The sequence below is a fragment of the Sturnira hondurensis genome, unplaced genomic scaffold (assembly GCF_014824575.4).
Source record: "Sturnira hondurensis isolate 20B ecotype Veracruz unplaced genomic scaffold, ASM1482457v3 Scaffold0017082, whole genome shotgun sequence".
In the NCBI taxonomy this organism is placed as follows: Eukaryota; Metazoa; Chordata; class Mammalia; order Chiroptera; family Phyllostomidae; genus Sturnira; species Sturnira hondurensis.
This window is the reverse complement of record NW_028089713.1, coordinates 3,120,058-3,137,865: the sequence shown is the minus strand read 5'-3', so window position 1 is coordinate 3,137,865 and position 17,808 is coordinate 3,120,058. Positions and strand designations below refer to the sequence as shown.

The 17,808-nt window shown below is 47.2% G+C and overlaps 1 protein-coding gene across 1 annotated transcript; it reads left to right on the top strand.

The window, feature by feature from the left end:
* The first annotated feature begins 667 nt into the window (after positions 1 to 667).
* LAX1 (lymphocyte transmembrane adaptor 1) lies at positions 668 to 16,943 on the top strand. The gene is given in 6 exon segments (XM_037067146.1): positions 668 to 853; positions 3,288 to 3,397; positions 3,787 to 3,817; positions 3,819 to 3,895; positions 11,700 to 11,785; positions 13,682 to 16,943. Coding segments are annotated over 6 exon segments (1,242 nt in total). The 5' UTR covers positions 668 to 764; the 3' UTR covers positions 14,531 to 16,943.
* The last annotated feature ends 865 nt before the right edge of the window (positions 16,944 to 17,808 follow it).

Here is a 17,808-nt window from a genome sequence, read left to right as displayed (position 1 = left end):
TAGCTTAGGAAAATCCAGGAAAAGTGGCAGCCATGCTGGCTAGCTGACTGTAATTAGAGGTTTACAAGGAGAGGCCGAAACCACAGTTCCTGTGACAATGGATGTCATCACCCCAACCCTTTCTCAAATCAGAGAGAGGACTTCGGAACCTGGCACTCTGCAGGTAACTCTCGGCAGGCTGGACAGGTGAGTGGCTCTGGGTGGTGACCTGTACCCTTCCCAAAATTACAGAGGGCCCTGGTCTACCATGGAAGGTTGCCACCCCTCACAACCAGGCTCAGGTCCGCTGAGACCACCAGACTCTAGGCTCAGAGACATTTGCTCAGAACTGCTCAGAGGGAAGGAATAGGTGATAAGAAGAAAAAGGACAGGAAAAGCCANAAAGTAAGGAGTTTGTTGGGGGAAAGAAAATGCTAGAAGGAAAGATTGGAAGTTTAAAGACCAACAGACATTTTTGCCTCTGTGTGAGGGACTTTGGTGAATAAAGATCTAAGAAGAAGAAATTTTGAGAGTAAAATGTTCTGTATTAGGGAGTGTTTGGAAGACTTGGGGACCAGGAGGATTTCTGTCATTCTTGCCTACAGCAGGGGGTGGGGTAGGGGGGTGGTTCCTACCACAAAGGATTATATGTAAAATACAAAATTTTGCCTTTTCTCTTGGGAGTCATTAGCTTAGGAAAATCCAGGAAAAGTGGCAGCCATGCTGGCTAGCTGACTGTAATTAGAGGTTTACAAGGAGAGGCCGAAACCACAGTTCCTGTGACAATGGATGTCATCACCCCAACCCTTTCTCAAATCAGAGAGAGGACTTCGGAACCTGGCACTCTGCAGGTAACTCTCGGCAGGCTGGACAGGTGACTGGCTCTGGGTGGTGACCTGTACCCTTCCCAAAATTACAGAGGGCCCTGGTCTACCATGGAAGGTTGCCACCCCTCACAACCAGGCTCAGGTCCGCTGAGACCACCAGACTCTAGGCTCAGAGACATTTGCTCAGAACTGCTCAGAGGGAAGGAATAGGTGATAAGAAGAAAAAGGACAGGAAAAGCCGTGACAATGAAGGATTTTCTTAGAGCCAGCTGCCTGGCCTGGTTAGATTTCTCACCTCTCGCTGGGCCCGATCTCTGTCCTCAATCTTTCCTATCTCAAGTGCCTCCACTTGCTCCTCAGAAAAGTACTAGGTCCCACTATGATGAAAACAAAGGCTCACTTTTCCCAAAGATATGTTTTTAGGTCCTGAAAACTTGCTATGAATGAAAAATGTAATCACAGATGTGATAAAGGTATGTCTTTGGGACATAAACTCTCATAGAACTGATCCCTAATATCAATGCTCCATCTGTACTTTCAATATCTTCCTAATGAAATTAAAAGTCCATTGGCAGTCAGAACTTTAGGAACACTGGTAAGTATGCCTTTTAGTGCTATGATAACAGTACAACTCAACGATAATTATTTAAAATCAAAATCACTGTACTTTGGGAAATAAATGTTATTACCATGACAGGGCCATTGATGGGGAATGAATTCATAAAGTCAGAACCCTGGATTTCCACTCCCTCCAAAGAAAACAGTTTTTGTATTTATTCATTTGTTTATGAATTCACTCATTCATTTAACAAATATTCACCAGGCCCTTACTATTCCAGGTACCAAATGAACATAATAGACAAGTCCATGACTTCCTGGAGCTTATATTCAAATGGTAGGGTCAGATATAAACAGATAAACAAATGACTGTATAATATAATGTCAGTCATAAACCCTATGAAGAAAAACCAGAGCAGAGTAAGGGAACTGAGAATAAGGTATAGTAAGGGAAGACCTGTTTGAGGAGGTGACATTTCAGAAGAGTCCTGAGTTAAATGAGGAACCAAACACCTGGGAGGGAGCAGAAGGTCTGAGATAGGACTGTGCTTTGCATGGGCAGGAACAGCAAGGAATCCTAGCAGTCAAAGTCAGAGGGAAAGTGGTAGGAAAGAAAGTAGGAGGTAGGAAGAGGCCAGAACATGTGACGTGAGGTCCTCACTGGGTTGGGACTATGGATGTTATCCCAGGTGTGATAAGTCATGGAGGGGCGCAGTCTGATTTACTGTTTAGAGGATCATACTGGCTCATGTGTGAAGATAATATGATGGGGCTGAGAGTGAAAGCAAAAAGACCCACTAGGAAGGTTATTGCCAAGGCTGATGCGGAACACACGGTGGCTTAGGCCAGGGGGCAGCAGTGGAGGGCTGAGAGGTAACCGGGTTTGGGACAGACGCCCAGCATTGAACGACAGAATTTGCTAGTTGAGCAGGAGTGGGACATGAAGGAAAGAGCAGTCAGGGATGACTTTAGATGGGACCACTAGAGGATGGGAAACACCAGAGGAGGAGCAGGCTTATGGGAGGAGAACTGGAGTCATTTCAGACAGGTTTGGTTTGAGACACCTGTCAGGGAGCCTTGTGGAAATGCCCAGGATAAAGTTGGATAAACAAGACCAGAGAACTCAGGAGAACAAAAGCCTTCCCTGGTAGATGACCTGGTTTCTGATATTTGGGGGTGTGCCGGGTGTGCTAGCAGTTCCTTCTGTGACCTCGGATGGCTGCTTGCTCGTTAAAACAGGCCATGAAGAGCACCAGCCCCATCCCCACCAGGAAATGGCCACTGGCATGGACCTTGCTCACGGCATCTGTGTTGGTTAGATTCCACAGGGCAGAGTGCTGCTCAGAGACCAGCTTCACCAGTTGGGGCTGTGAAGATCACCCAAGAGTACACAAGCTGGGCTGTGTCACAGCTGCCTCTCCCTAATTGTAAATTGGGTAATCCTTTCCTCCTTGAAAGACAGGGAGCCTAGGTCTGGAACAAGGGGAAGCAAGGGCAGAGGAACTTGCTTTTGCAAGTTTGGAGGTCAGTGTGATGAAGTGAAAAGAGCATGACCTTTGGGCCCAAACATTCCATCATTGATCCTTCCCACCTCTGTGATGTTTCATATGTTACTTTACCTGAGTCTAAATCTCAGTTTCTGGAGCCACAAAGAAAGAGACAGGATTGTTCTAAAGATTAAATAAGTTTCACATTCAAAATCCTGGCATCCAATAAGCATTCACACAGGAGAGTTCCTTCTCCTGTATCCAATTTCCCTCTGTCCACAAAGAGATGACCCTCTCTCACCACAGCCCACCCCAGCTGGGCCTTTGTTCACCAGGCTCCCTCAGCAAATCCTCAGGCTCTAACTCCTGAGGGAAGCGGCTTCTGCAACCTCGCCATCCTCCCTGGCAGGGGCATGACACTCAGTTTTCCTCACAGAGATAAAGACCAGAGCAGCAGCAGCACTTCTGGGCTCGCAGGGCTCCTCACCATCCTCCTACTCATTGCAGTTCTCTGCATCCTGTGGAACTGGAATAAACGGAAGAAGCGTGAGTCCCCTGTTTGTCCAAAGTTCAGACAGGCTGTGACCAATCACCTAGGGTGGCATTTTAAGCCCAGTTTCTTCTCCATGGATAAACTACTGCACCAAGGAGTCCTCTGTTCTTCTCTGACATGCTAGTCCTTGTCTCCCTCAAGATCTTAAGCTGTGGGTCAAAAAGGCTGAGTGCTGATTGGAGTTCCATTTTGAAAGTCTTTGTACATTGATCTAGTACCCCTGGGCCCTTGCTTTCTTTCTGCCATTGAGTTCCCTGTTCTTAGAGTTCAAATGGAATTTGCCAAGTCCGAAGTGAACTTTTTATGATGCAGGATGTGGGTGGGGAACACTTTCGGGTACCATGTCATCCCCAAGAAGCTCCCCTCTCTCATTGCCATGCAGGGAGAGATCCTTACCTGCGAGTTACCAACGTTTTTCCTGACTCTGCTTCGATCCAGTCAACGAGCCAAAAATATTTATGACTTCTTGCCCTGGACGCAAGAAGAGCTAGGTATGTTCCTCTTTCTAATCAATAGAATCAAGACATATGGGACTTCTGAGAGGTTTTCTTAGGCTCTGCTGAGAAAGAAATGCCAATCAGCCATAAAATAGGCAATAAAGAGCTTTATTGGGGTTTGTGTGCCCCAGGCAAGATTCCCCCATCTGCAGGATGAGGCCGTGGAAGTCACACCCAAGCAGGGAATGTAGTGGGGTTTTATTGTCATTGGCTCCCCATGGAAGCTGGGGATTGGTGCCCTCTGAACAAAGCAGCAATACAGTATTGGTGGTCTCTTCCTCGGACTCAGGTTAGGAAGAGATGTGAGGATGTCCGTCCTGGCAAAGTCCAGCCAGGGCTTCCTCCTATCCCTACCCACCCTAACATTCCGATCTCTTTGATAGAATAAGGGGCATCAAGTTCCATCTGGCTGCTTCCTGCTGACAGGAGGGGTGTAGAGGGGAGGGCCTAGAGGTCAGCTGTTTCTAGTTCGCCAGGGAGGGGCGAGGAGGTTTGTGTCTGAAAGCAACATCTGGTGAAAAGTAACCCTGGAAGCTTCGCAAATTCTTTCCTGGAGGAATCTCAGGAAACAGGGGCCAAGCATTAATAGTATGCAGATTATTATGATTGGCCCTAGGACCTGGGCCAGGGAGGTAAAAAATAGGGAATGCCACCACAGAGTTATTTCAAGAGTGGTGGGGCCTTGGCGTAAGCTGTGGGGTCGGCACAGTCAGGAAGCAGGGGAAGGCTGAGGAGGCGTTAATGGTCCGCAGCAGCGTTCCATTTCACCAGAAAAACGTACCTGGGGGGCTGGTGGTTCCCGATAGTGGTTCCCGGTATCTGCACGGTCTGGTCGCATGAGGAAGCGCCTGCAGTAGTGTAACATACTTTGGGGCGGTTCATTATGTTTTGAAAGAGAGGTACATCCTTTAGGAAAAAAGGTGTCGGGGAGTTCATGACCTTGAGGGGAGTGGGTATGGGAACTGCCACAACAGGGGAGCGGTCAAGAAAAGCACATAGGAAACAGTTGGTGATGTTTCCTATGTCAGTGTTATTGAAGAGCTGAACTCCTTGGCATATGAGGCTTAGCCAAGAAAACGGGGCACTCTGTTTTCTTTGTTGGATCTGTGTTTGCAAAGATTGTTCATATGTTAATATGGTATCAGTTAATAGGGTTGAATTCCATGGTTCTGGAACAAGAGTTCGGTGTATTTCAATAGAACTCTGGGGATACGAATATGAGAGGCTTTGGTATAGTTTTCCCTTCACTCCCTGTTCCCATCTGGAGTCCCATGGATCATAAATGGTAAAGTGCCACGACTGGAGAGTATTCCATATATGGCATCTGCAATAGTGGAAGGGGCAGCCTCCATATGTGTCTGGCCAGAGTTTGCACTTACTTTTTGTCTGATCATAGAGGAAACAGAGAATGTGCAATCCATACCGGGCAGTCCAGCTGTCTAGCCCTCTAAAGCTACTTTGGGGAGCAGAGAGACGGATGGATATAGAGCAACCAGTGGGAGGGCAGTCCGCAAAAGTGACAGTGAGAATTTACCTGTCTGTTTCTGCGATATATTTCACATACAAAGAATCTCTAGATGTATTTGGTTTGTAGGTTAGGAGGGGTTTTTGGCAGGGGTGGGTAAGGAAGAAGGAGAAGAAGGAGGATTTGTAGAGACTTCACTGGGAGAGCCTGGTGTTTTAGTAAAGTGGGCTCGGGTATCTCCTATGGGCTGCGCTGTCCACTTTCCTGAGGCAGGGGCCAGCTTAAGGTGGGAGAGGTGGACCCACACTGGCTGACCCACCAGTTTCGCTGCTGTGGGAGTGGTTAAAATAACAGTATGAGGCCCCGTCCACTTGGGCTTGAGCGACCCAGGTTGGAGTTCTTTGAGTAATACCTGGTCGTCCAGGCTGTAGGAGAATGACTGGGCCTGTCTCAGGACACCCCCCACAGGAGGAAGAACTCTGCCTGCGTGTTCATGGAGAAGATGCCGGAGGAGAGAGAGATAGGGCAGATAGGAGGCCAGAGGAGGAGTATATACTGGCAGGTTATGGTTAATAAGGAAAGGGCGGCCATACAGTAGTTCGAAAGGGCTAAGTCCTGTTGGTAAGTTTGGTTAGGTGGGTTTTCAGGATACCATTAGCCCGTTCTACTTTACCGGAAGACTGGGGATGATAAGGGATGATAAGGGATGTTCCAGATGATGCCAAGGGAGGAGGAGACCTGCTGGACAATTTGGGAGATGAAGCCTGGGCTGTAAAGTCGACCTGCCAGTCCTGTCCCAGGAGGTGTCCACGTAGCTGATGGCCCGGGACCTGAGGCTTCATTCCTCCCTGGGCGGATGTCTCAGAGCAGATGGCACATTTAGAGTGCACTTCCTTGATGGCTTGGAAAAGAGTGGGATGAATAAACAAGGGGTCTAGAAACCTCATCAGAGCTTTTAGACCAATGTGTAAAGATTGGTGAATTTCAGAGAGAAGTGCAGTGGCCTATTCTTGGGGTAGGGCTATTTTTCCATTGAGGAAGACCCATCCCTCATTTCCTGGGTGCCTGCCCTGCTGGAGGAGAGCGGAGTACTCTCGGGGGGTATGGTGGGGCGAATATCAGTGGTCAGAAAGAGGATGGGGTGTGGCAGGGCTTATGTGGTGAGCTCTCAAGCTACAGCATCCACCCAGGCATTGTCACAGGAAACAGTGTCCTGTGAGGCCTGGCAACCCTTACAGTGGACCACTGCTACGGTAGTGGGTAGGTCTGTGGCCTGGAGGAGTTTGGCAATGAGAGAGGCATTAACAACAGGTGAACCTTTAGTAGTGAGGAAGCCCCTTTCCTTCCACAAAGCCGAGTGGCTATGAACAATCAAGAAAGCATATTTGGAGTCTGTGTAGATAGTAACCTTCTTACCCCGGGCTAGGGTAAGTGCCCAGGTGAGAGCTATGAGTTCAGCTTTCTGAGAGGTGGTACCTTCAGGGAGCTTATTGGCTTCAAGGGTTTCAGTCAAAGTTACTACCACATAGGCCGCTTGTCTTTGGCCATCAGCTCCGAGCACTGAACTTCCATCTACAAACAGAGTGAGATCTGCCTCAGGGAGGGGCTTGTCAGATATACGGTCTAGAGGCTGACCCAGGAAGTCTAGTACTTCTGGGCAGGAGTGGGCAGGCTCCATGTCTGTAGTGGGGGTTGGAAGGAGGGTAGATGGATTGAGGCGCAGTGAGAGCTGGAGGGACAGGGCTGTCCCCTCAACGAACAGGAGGTGGAATTCCTAATAAATGGGAAGGGCTCAAAAGAGAGAGCTCAGTGGGATAGCAGGTGTGTAAGGCGATGAGAGGAAAATACAGTAACAGGTTGGCACAGAGTGAGTTTGAGGACTTCCTTCCCGAGTTCAGCCGTGCTCCCTAATGCCCAGAGGCACGGCTGCCATCCACGTAGGGTAGGGTCAAGCTGTTTTGATAAGTAGGCAACTGGGCAGTATGTTGGGCCTAACAGTTGAGCTAAGACTCACTGCAATTCCCTGTCTCTCATCTGTAAACAGAGGGAAAGGACGGGAGGGATTGGGAAGACTCAGGGAGGGGACCTGTAACAGCGTGTCCCGCAGGACGGTAAAGGCTTTTTGCACTAGCTTGGGGGATGTGAGGGGGCCAGTAGGAGTGTCTTTGGCTGCTTCATACAGTGGGTTGGCAAGTAGGGCAAAGTTGGGGACCCAGTGTCTGAAAAATCCAACTAGCCCCTAGAAAGATAGAATTTGATATCCTGTCGCAGGTGGTTGGAGATTGCAGAGGAGCTGAGTGCGGTCCACTGTGAGACCACGTGAGGTAGGCGAAAGGGTGAGACCTAAGAAGGTGACTTGTTGGCTTGACAACTGAGCCTTGTCAGGGGAGACTCGGTATCATTTTTGGGCAAGGAAGTTAAGGAGATCTGCAGTATGTTGTCTGGAATTTTGCAAAGTGGGGCTGCAGAGAAGGAGGTCATCTACATATTGGAGGACTTTGCTGGAACCTAGGTCACAGGAGCTAAAGCCTGACCAAATAAATGGGGGTTATCTCTAAACCCTTGTGGCAAGACTGTCCACGTGAGCTGTTGTGATAGAGCAGTGTCAGGGTCTGTCCATGTGAAGGTGAAAAGAAACTGGGACTCTGGGTGTAGTGGGATAGTGAAGAAGGTGTCTTTGAGGTCTAGAACTGAGAAGTGGGTTGTATTAGGAGGAATGTGAGAGAGAATAGTATAGGGGTTAGGTTTGCATGATCTGAAGAGTGGTGCCTAATAATTGCAGAACATCCTGTCCTAGGAGCGGAATAGGGCAGGAGGGTATGACAAGGAATGGATGGGAAAAGGGAAAGCCGTCCAGACTGCAGCTAAGCAGGGGGGTTCGCCACAGACTAGATGGGGTCCCATCAACCCCCATGACTGAGATCTGGGAAGGAGTAAGAGGTCCTGAAAAAGATGGTAAAACAGAGAAGGTAGCCCCCGTGTCTACTAGGAAAGAGATGGACTTACCTGCTACCTGTAGCATTACCCTGGGCTCAGAGAGGGTGTGATAGGGGTCTTTGAGTCCAGGCCACTTCAATCACCTAGGAGTCCGAGAAGTCCCGAAGCAACCAGGGAAGAGTCCGCACCTTGATCAGCTGGTCCCCCATGTGGAGACCAGGCATCCCTCCAGTGGCCAAGCTGCCGGCAATCGGGGTAAGGCTTCCTTGGTGGCCGGGGTTGAGGACACTGGCGAGCCAAGTGCCCTTTTTGCCACACTTAAAACAGGCCCCCAGTGGGGTGTTCTTTGGCCCGGACTTAGGCTTTACCCCCGCGCGGGTGTTTGTCGCCGGCGGCAGAGCCGCTAGTATGGCCTGGGTTTGCAGGGCTACTTTTTTTGCTGTAGGTAAGCCTGGTGGGCAGCCTCAGCCTCTGCTTCCCGGTTATTGAAAACCTTAAATGCCATATTTACCAAATCTCAGATGGGGGTTTGGGGGCCATCCTCGGCCTTTTTCAGTTTTCTTCTAATATCTGGGGTCAACTGGGAGATAAAGTGAGTAGCTAAGACAGTGGCCCCAGCATTAGAAGTCGGGTCAAGGCGGGTATGGAGCACCATTGCCTTGTTTAGTCTGTTGAGAAACAGTGCTGGATTTTTTCCAGGGCCTTAAGTGACCTCTCTGAGCTTATCGTAATTGACTGCTTTCTGGGCAGATTGGTGCATACCTGCTATCAGGCACTTGACCATTTGGTCTCAGCATCTCCAACCCGCCTGTCCTACCTGGTAGCCTCAGCCTGGTTCTGCCTCTGGCACGGCTTCAGCCTGTACTGGCATGAGAGGATTGGTGGCGTGGGTTTGGTCAGCACAAGCCCTAGCTGCAGTCCGGATGCAGTTGCGCTTGTCCAGGGTCATAGTGGAAGTTAAAATGATGTGCAGGTCATGCCATGTGAGGTCATAAGCCTGGGCTAGGTATTGGAATTCCTTGGTAAAATTGGTAGGATTAGTGGAGAATGAGCCTAGGCATTTTTCAATTGAAGAGAGGTCAGCTAGTGAAAAAGGAACATGGATCCAAACTACACCTTCTGCTTCTGCCACTTCCCGGAGGGGGCAAATGCGGGAGTCTAGGGGCTCTAGATTCAGGCCAGAGTTTGTGAGCTGACCGGGGAGGAGAGGTCTTCAGAGGGAGGGGGAGAATCTGGCAAAGAGGGGAGGGTGGGGCTAGAGTAGCCCATTGGAGGGAGCTGATGAGGAGGAGGAGGAGGAAGGGTAGCGTGGTCTTCAGGGGGAGGGGAGAATCTGGTTGAGAAGGGAGGGCCAGCAGCTGCAGTGGCTGCTAGCAGAGAGCTGATAACGAGGAGGAGGGGTAGCAGGGTCTTGGGGGGGATCAGAAAAGGGGTAGGAAGGCTCTGGGGCAGCAGGCTTAGGAGGCTGAATGGGGGTCAGGTTTCCCTCGGGCAAGGAGAGCTTGCCAGGGAGCCAGGCAGGAGCGCAAGGCCCAAAAGCTCTGAACGTAGGGGACCTCAGACCATTTGCCAGTCCATCTGCAAAAATTATTTAAGTCAGTAAGGGTAACAAAATCAAAAGTGCCTTTAGGAGGCCAGGTTTCACAATTATTGAGCTGATATAACGGCCAGGCTGTGGTGGATAGAAAAATCAGCCGTTTTCGCTTGAGGCCAAGATCAATTACTTTCAAATTTTTCAGAAGGCACCCTAGAGGTGATTTAGGATCTGGCTTGGACTCCTACCCCGCCATTCCTGGTCCCACGAGGAGCAGCAGATGGGAATTGGCGTCCCTCAACCCAATCTGCTGATCCAGTCGGTAAAATGAGGATCTAGGCCCAGGGACGTCTCCTCCGGTGCCTAGAGCCTCTCCTCGGGGAGGGCCGTCCCTCCCGGAAGGGTCACCCCGACGCAGTGCTGCGATTTGGTGGAGAGCAGTCTCTCCAGCAGATGGGGTCCCGAAATCCGTGTTTGGGGACCAGAAACTTAAGGGCAGTGGCACTTACCCTGGTTCTTTGTCCAGACTAGTGGGGTGGCCATGAGGCTTTCTTGGGGAGTAGGGAGAGGAGTGGTCTTCAGCAGAGAACAACCCCTCCCTTGTTTCGGCACCAAATGAGAGGTTTTCTTAGGCTCTGCCGAGAAAGAAATGCCAACCAGCCATAAAGTAGGCAATAACGAGCTTTATTGGGGTTTGTGCCCCCCCCCAAGATTCCCCAGTCTGCAGGATGAGGGCATGGAAGTCACGCCCAAGCAGGGAATGTCGTGGTATTTTCCTTGGCTCCCCGTGGGAGCTGGGGATTGGTGCCCTCTGAACAAAGCAGCAATACAGNATTTGGTGGAGAGCAGTCTCTCCAGCAGATGGGGTCCCGAAATCCGTGTTTGGGGACCAGAAACTTAAGGGCAGCGGCACTTACCCTGGTTCTTTGTCCAGACTGGTGGGGTGGCCATGAGGCTTTCTTGGGGAGTAGGGAGAGGAGTGGTCTTCAGCAGACAACAACCCCTCCCAGGTTTCTGCACTAAATGAGAGGTTTTCTTAGGCTCCGCCGAGAAAGAAATGCCAATCAGCCATAAAGTAGGCAATAACGAGCTTTATTGGGGTTTGTGCCCCCCCCCCAAGATTCCCCAGTCTGCAGGATGAGGGCATGGAAGTCACGCCCAAGCAGGGAATGTCGTGGTATTTTCCTTGGCTCCCCGTGGGAGCTGGGGATTGGTGCCCTCTGAACAAAGCAGCAATACAGCATTGGTGGTCTCTTCCTCGGACTCAGGTTACCGTGAGGATGTCTGTCTTGGCAGAGTCCAGCTGGAGCTTCCTCCTATCCCCGCCCACCATAACAACTTCTACCCGCAAAATGCAACTCTCACCACCTGGAAGCCACTATCTCTAAACTTCCAGAACTTTCTGCCTTTCAGTCAGGAAGCATGGAGAACAATGGGATACATAAACTTTAAGAAGCTAGTCCAGTGGGAAGCCTATAAAGCTCTAAAAAGGGAGCTTGGGGCTGTCTGGGTTTGGGATTTGGTTTTTTCCTGATGTTAAGGTAGCAGAAGACAGATGGGTGTGTACAGGGATGAAGAAGGCCTTCCCAAGGAGAACATGGCTGCCAGCATTATAGGCAGGAGGGGTTCACACCAGGAGCTTCCCTCCAACCCCCCCCACTCCTGTGCTAGTGTTCTCTGATATCACAGGGCTGAGGACATCTCCAGGTCTCAGACTGCATCATCCTTGTAGCTTTGACCCTCTCAACAGAGAATACCAGCCCTCAAGCACCAGACACTCACTTCACCCACTATGCAGGGAGAGTGCAGGCTGAAGCTAGGACTGGCTAAATAGCATCAGAATCTGTTCTCTGTCCTTTCAGGGAGACACCATTCGAGGAGTATCCGTATTTTCAGTATCGAGAGCCTCTTCTCCAGAAACTCTGACAGCCCTTGCTCTGGGCATGTGGTAAGAGTCACACAAAATGAGCAGCCCTTTGGGAGAAAATTACTTGTTTGTAGCAGAAGGACTCAGGTGAAAGAGTTGTAGGCCCCAGATCTTGACCCACTGCAAACAAACAGCATGTCCATGGGCACTCTTCCTTACAGCCCTATTTAATAAGTCAGAAGACCAGCCTCAGGACCTCCCTACCAGCCATGGATAAGAATTAAATTTAAAAAGATATGAGCAAGTGCTTGGGATTTTAAGAAGGGCACCAGGACCCTGGCTGGTGTGGCTCAGTTGGTTAGAACATTTGACTACAGGTCAGGGCACATACCTAGGTTGTAGATCCGATATTCTGAGTACACACGAGAGACAACCAATCAATGTTTCTCTCTTCTTCTCTCCCTCTTCTCTCTCTAAAAGCAATGGGAAAAAAATGTCCTTGGGTGGGGGTGAAAAAAAAAAGAAGGGCACCAGGGCAGGAGTCCTCTAGGACAGGATGTTAGAACCTCAAAGGGTTCTTTTGACAAAGACATGATGCTTATTCAAATCAGTATGGTCCTCTTCAAAGCAGTTGCCTCAGGAGGGTCACAGATACCCAACATTGCTTTTGGTGCTCAAAACAGACTTAAACCCCCACTTTAGGAATTACTTCTGGGGCTGGTGTCAAATTATTTTAATTATACTCAACAGCAGAAATAGTCATAGGTCACTGAGCACGATAGCTAGAGTGGGAAGTGTTTGATCAAAAGGGGACTCCTTTGAGGTTACAAAGAGAGCATTACAACCAATAACAATAGCCCCACATGCCTTCTGCTGTGACTGCGGTAGCCGCATGAAGACCCACACAGCTGGGGCAGAGGCCCAGGGACAACCAAGAAACTGCTTCACTTGTTAAAGAACCAGTCGCTTTGGTTTTTATAGTCATCTTGAGTAAATGCAGTCCTGCTGCTGATGGTGATTCTGATGCTACCCACCCCCTCTTTACCATGTGGCAACCTCCATGGCACCACCTTTGCTTCCTCCTCCTTCTGTATGTCGCAACTTTGGACTCCACTGACGCATGGTAGAGAAAAGGAAAGCCCTCCACCAAGCCTAGTTCCAGGACTTGATGGGTCCTGAGGGAGTTCTGTATGTAGAGCTTGGATCCCAAACTGACTTCAGTACACAAACAAAATATGGTTATCTTAGACTCTGTAGTGTTTGAGGAACATTTGAGCCAGTTGCCAACATTTAAAAATTTAAAAGCTTTCACATTAAAGTCCAGATGCCCACTTCTCTTGAAAATTCAAAAGTTCTGGAAACATTAGACCAGCATCCCTAATGGCCATTATCAGCTGCCTCTTTAATAATAACAACAAACATTTTAGTATTTTCTCTGTGCCAGGAGAAATTCTAAACACTTCACACGTAGACCCATTTACTCCTCACAGAAACTTTAAAATAGAGGTATTATCACTACCCCCATTTTATAAGTTAGGAGACTAAAGCACAGAGAATTTAGGTAACTTGCCCAGACTCAGGACAGAGTGGTGAGGCCAGGATTTGCACCCTCAGCCTGAGCCTGTCTTTACCTTTGTGCTGGATGCTCTACCACCCTTCAGTGGGCTCCAAGGTGGCAGGCTCTCTCCAGTTTACAGCATGTCCCTCCACCTCCCCCCATTGAAATCCCACATTGTAGCCAAAAAACAGTTTCAATTTATCATCTCATATACATAGTTGCTTTCCCTAAATTCAGCCCATTTTGGTCATACTTTCCTACCATCTGAAGCCTTGCACTGGGAGACCCCTGACTGAGAGCTATTCTCCATGATGGAGAACTGAGTGAAGGAACAATCAGATAACAGTCCTGGGAAGAAGAAAAGCTTTGTCCATGTTTCTGCTTCTATGCTGTCACTGGCTTTCTCTTCTTGCTCATAGCCCTCCCCAGCAGGCAATGTCCTCCAGGTGCACAGGGCCCAGACTCAGGCTGTGCGAATCAATGACAATGCCACCTGGCCCCGGATGTGTGGGAACCTCACTCCCTCAGCACACCATGTCAACGTCAGAGCACCTGGAGACCACCCGAGCATCTCTTCAGAGGACTCTGTAGATTATGTCAATGTCCCCACAGCAGCAGAGATTGCTGAGACTCTAGCTTCTCCCAACAACCCTCCTGGGAACCTCTTTATTCTTCCAATTGCCCCAGAGCTGGAATTTACCGAGGAAGGAGACAAGGGCTGTGTCAATGTCAGTGACTGCACCAGTGTTTGGTCTCTGGGAACTGAGAATAATGATCCACTCAGTGATGAAGAAGGTTCTTCTCAGACCTCAAATGACTATGTCAACATGGCAGAGTTGGATCTTGGGGCCATCCAGGGGAAGCATCCCTGGGTGTCTTTTCAGTACTGCAGAGATTATGAAAATGTCCCGCCAGCAGATCCTAATGGAAGCCAGTGTCAGACAGAAGAAGTGACAACCTCAAACACAAACCTCAAAGAGGGCAGGACAGATGGTCAAGGGACCCACATCCAATTTGTCATGCAATCAAGGAGGTTCCTAGATTTAGGGGATTATGTGATTTATCAGCCATCTGCACAGAGTGAGGATAGTCAAGTGAAACACGAAGAAGAGATGTCAGATGAGGACTCTAATGACTACAACACTGTGCTTGCTGCCAAGTTGGGAGGCAGGGAGTCTGGGCAGGAACCAGATACACAGATACATGGCTCCTTCCTGATTAAGAAAGACCCACCTACCCATCTGGCTGGAAAGCCACACACAACCTAGCCTGCAGGATCCGGGGGAAGGCCCTTGACCAACCTTGTTTCTGTGGATTCATTTAGTTAGGCCAAAAAGAGGCTGAGAAGGAGTAGGGAGCTCAGTGGCTCACAAAAGCAGGGGTTTGGGAAAGCCAGAAAAAATTATTTTCAAATAGGATACCATTGTTTCTTATACTAACCTAAGAATGTTTCCTAAAACTGCCTTTTATGGCTGTTAAGAGATTTTTAAAAAGAAAGAGAGAGAGGGGAAGGAAGGAAGGAAGGAAGGAAGGAAGGAAGGAAGGAAGGAAGGAAGGAAAGAAAGAAGGAAACGAGAGAGTACTTTAGTGGAAATATAAAGTAGTCTAAAATTATTATCTTCACTAATACCAGCAGGCTTCAAAGCAAAAATTCAGATTATTTTGTAATCTAGGCAGAGGCCAATAGGAAGGGAGAAGTCAGAGTAGGGGAGGGGGACAGTTTCCACTTTAAAATGAGGATGGACAACCAAAGCTGGAGATGTGGAACAACAGGAACTCTCACTCGCTGCTGATGGGATTGCAAAGCATGAGATTCAGTTTGGAAAACTACTTGGCAATTTCTCTAAATATACACTTACATGACCCAGCCATTTCACTATTAGATATTTACCCAAATGAATTGAAAACTTGTCTTCACATACATAAACCACACATGACTATAGCAGTTTTATTCACATTTGTCAAAAACTAGAAATAACCCAGATGTCCTTCAACAAGTGAATGGGTAAACTTCGGTATATTTATACAATGACTGACTACGGAACAGTAAAAAAAGAAATGAACTATCAATTCATTCAACAACATGGACAAATCTTAAATGCATTTTTCTACGTGAAAGAAGCTAGACCTAAACCTCTACTTATTGTATTACTCCATTTATATGACATCTGGAAAAAGCAAAACTATAGAGATGAAGAACAGATTAGTGGTTGGCAAGTTTGAGAAAAGGGGACAGGGAGTTCACTACCAGGAAATATTTAGGGTAATGGAGCTGTTCTGTATGGTACTGTGATGGTGCGCATATACTCTATGCACTGTCAAAATGTAAAAAAACAAACTATATAGCATACAGAGTGACTTTTACCACCTGCAAATTAAAAATATTAACCAGGCTGTCAGGGGACACATGATGAAATGCAGATCACAACAAATGGTTGTAACTGTCTTACAAATATATGTCATAACCTCGGTGAAGAGGGTGAGGAGAAAGGGATGGCCTAATCAACTTTGGAAAGTAATGTTTTTACTCGAAACTAAGATGAAGACACAAAGGACTCTAGGAAAACACTACACTCTAGTTGGTAAATTTGTATTTCACAAGAGTGTCGGTTAGCTATTCTGAAACTGCTTTAAGTGTATACTAAAGTTAGACAAATAAGTAAATATATTACAGATGAGGATCCACAGGTTTCTTACTGTCAGAGAAAGGAATAACAAATAAGCAAGTAGCAAAGGCTCCAATTAACTCTGCGGTTCTGGAATAGAGTTGGCAGTACAGTTTGAACTCATGTTTATATATATAAATAGATATAGAAATCAATATAGGTGTGTGTATACATAGGTGAATATTCATACATTTCTTAGCTTTGCCACTAGAAGGCACAGATGTTATGACTCCCCAGTAGCAATGAACACACTTAGCACTCAGAACTTGGCTTCTAAATATCATTCTCCAGTAAACGGAACCAGAGCTCCTTGGAGAAAGGACTGTTTCTGGGACTGGAGCAAAGAAAACTAGAGGGGTGGGAAGAAAATATGGGCATGTTCAAAGGAGCCAAGTGAAAGAGCTCCCTAAGGCAAAACTAGAACTATTTGAGAAATAAAAGTAAGTAATTATAAAATAAATTTGTACCCCAAAGAATAAAAGAAATATTCATAATTGATATCCATACCAATAGTCAAATAGATAAAATGAGGAAAAAGGATCAGTCTTCCTTACAGATAAATTATAAACAATAAATATAGAAGAAATGAAAGAAAAAGAAAACCACCATTAAGACCACAGAATAATTGCTGTGGGTAAGCCTGGGTGAATGTTAAAATTAGTGGGTGACACTTTAGGGAGAAATAAGATCATTTCGTGACCTCAAAGACTCTTCCCCCAAATACTACTGTAATGATTTTAACACACGTGTCCACAAATTATTTGATACTCCCCCCGGAACTTAATTCCTCTTCCTTTCAGTGTGGGCTGGATCTAGTGATGATTTTCTAACAAACAATATAGAATCGGGGGAAAAGTAAATTTAGAGTGGAGAAACTTGGCAGACACCATCTTGACCATATAATCAAGGATAACTCACTGGCAGTAAATCATTTTGCTACATGACTGAGGAAAAGGGTACTTCACCTCTGTGGTATTCTTTTCTAAAATCTAAAACCCAGTCTTATCATGAGAAATAATCAGAAAACCCAAATTGTATGACATGCTTCAAATACCAGAGTAGAGCTCTTAAAAGTGCGGTGAAACACAAAGAACAGCTGAGAAACTGTTGAATGGAGGACACAGTATCCTCAGAAGTGGAGCATGGCACTTACCTGATGAGTAAGCAGAACATGGCCCCTTGATTTACATCCTGGGACAGAAAAAGAACATTAGCAGGAAAAAAAATTACAAAATTACAAAAAAGTTACATCTTAGTTCCCAGTAGTATGTTAATGTTAGTTTTTCAATTTTGAGGAATATACCATGCTATCGAAGATGTTAACTTTAGGGGAAGGTGGGTGAAGGGTATGCAGGAACTCTGTACTATCTTTGTAACTCTTCTATAAATGATTTCTAAATAATAATTTTAAAGCATGGATAAAACTGGGAGTAAAGGCAAAAGGATCATCCCACTTAAATAAGTGTGCCTTTGTTTCTTATTCAGCAAAATGGGTGTAATATAAAGCACATGCTGGTGTAATAGCTCTGGGTGTTTCTTTCCTGAATCGTTTTGCTAGCATACATGCTCAGTCTCCCCTATCCGCATCCTTTTGCTTGCTGCATCATTAAGTCAAACATACTTTGACTTAAGTACAGTTAAGTACTTAATGAATTCACATTGTTCACCTTGGCTCTTAGCACAGGGACCAAGATACAGGTAGTTACTGATAATTGTTGATTGATGATGTGGGTTCAGGACACCTACTTATACCACAAAATGTCAAGGAAGGTTTTACTGTTGTTCAGGAATCAAGGCTAAGGTCTAAAGCTGAGTAGATATGAAACAACCCACATTCCACGGTCATAGTGCCACCAGCTGCTGGGCGTCAGCCAGTCCCC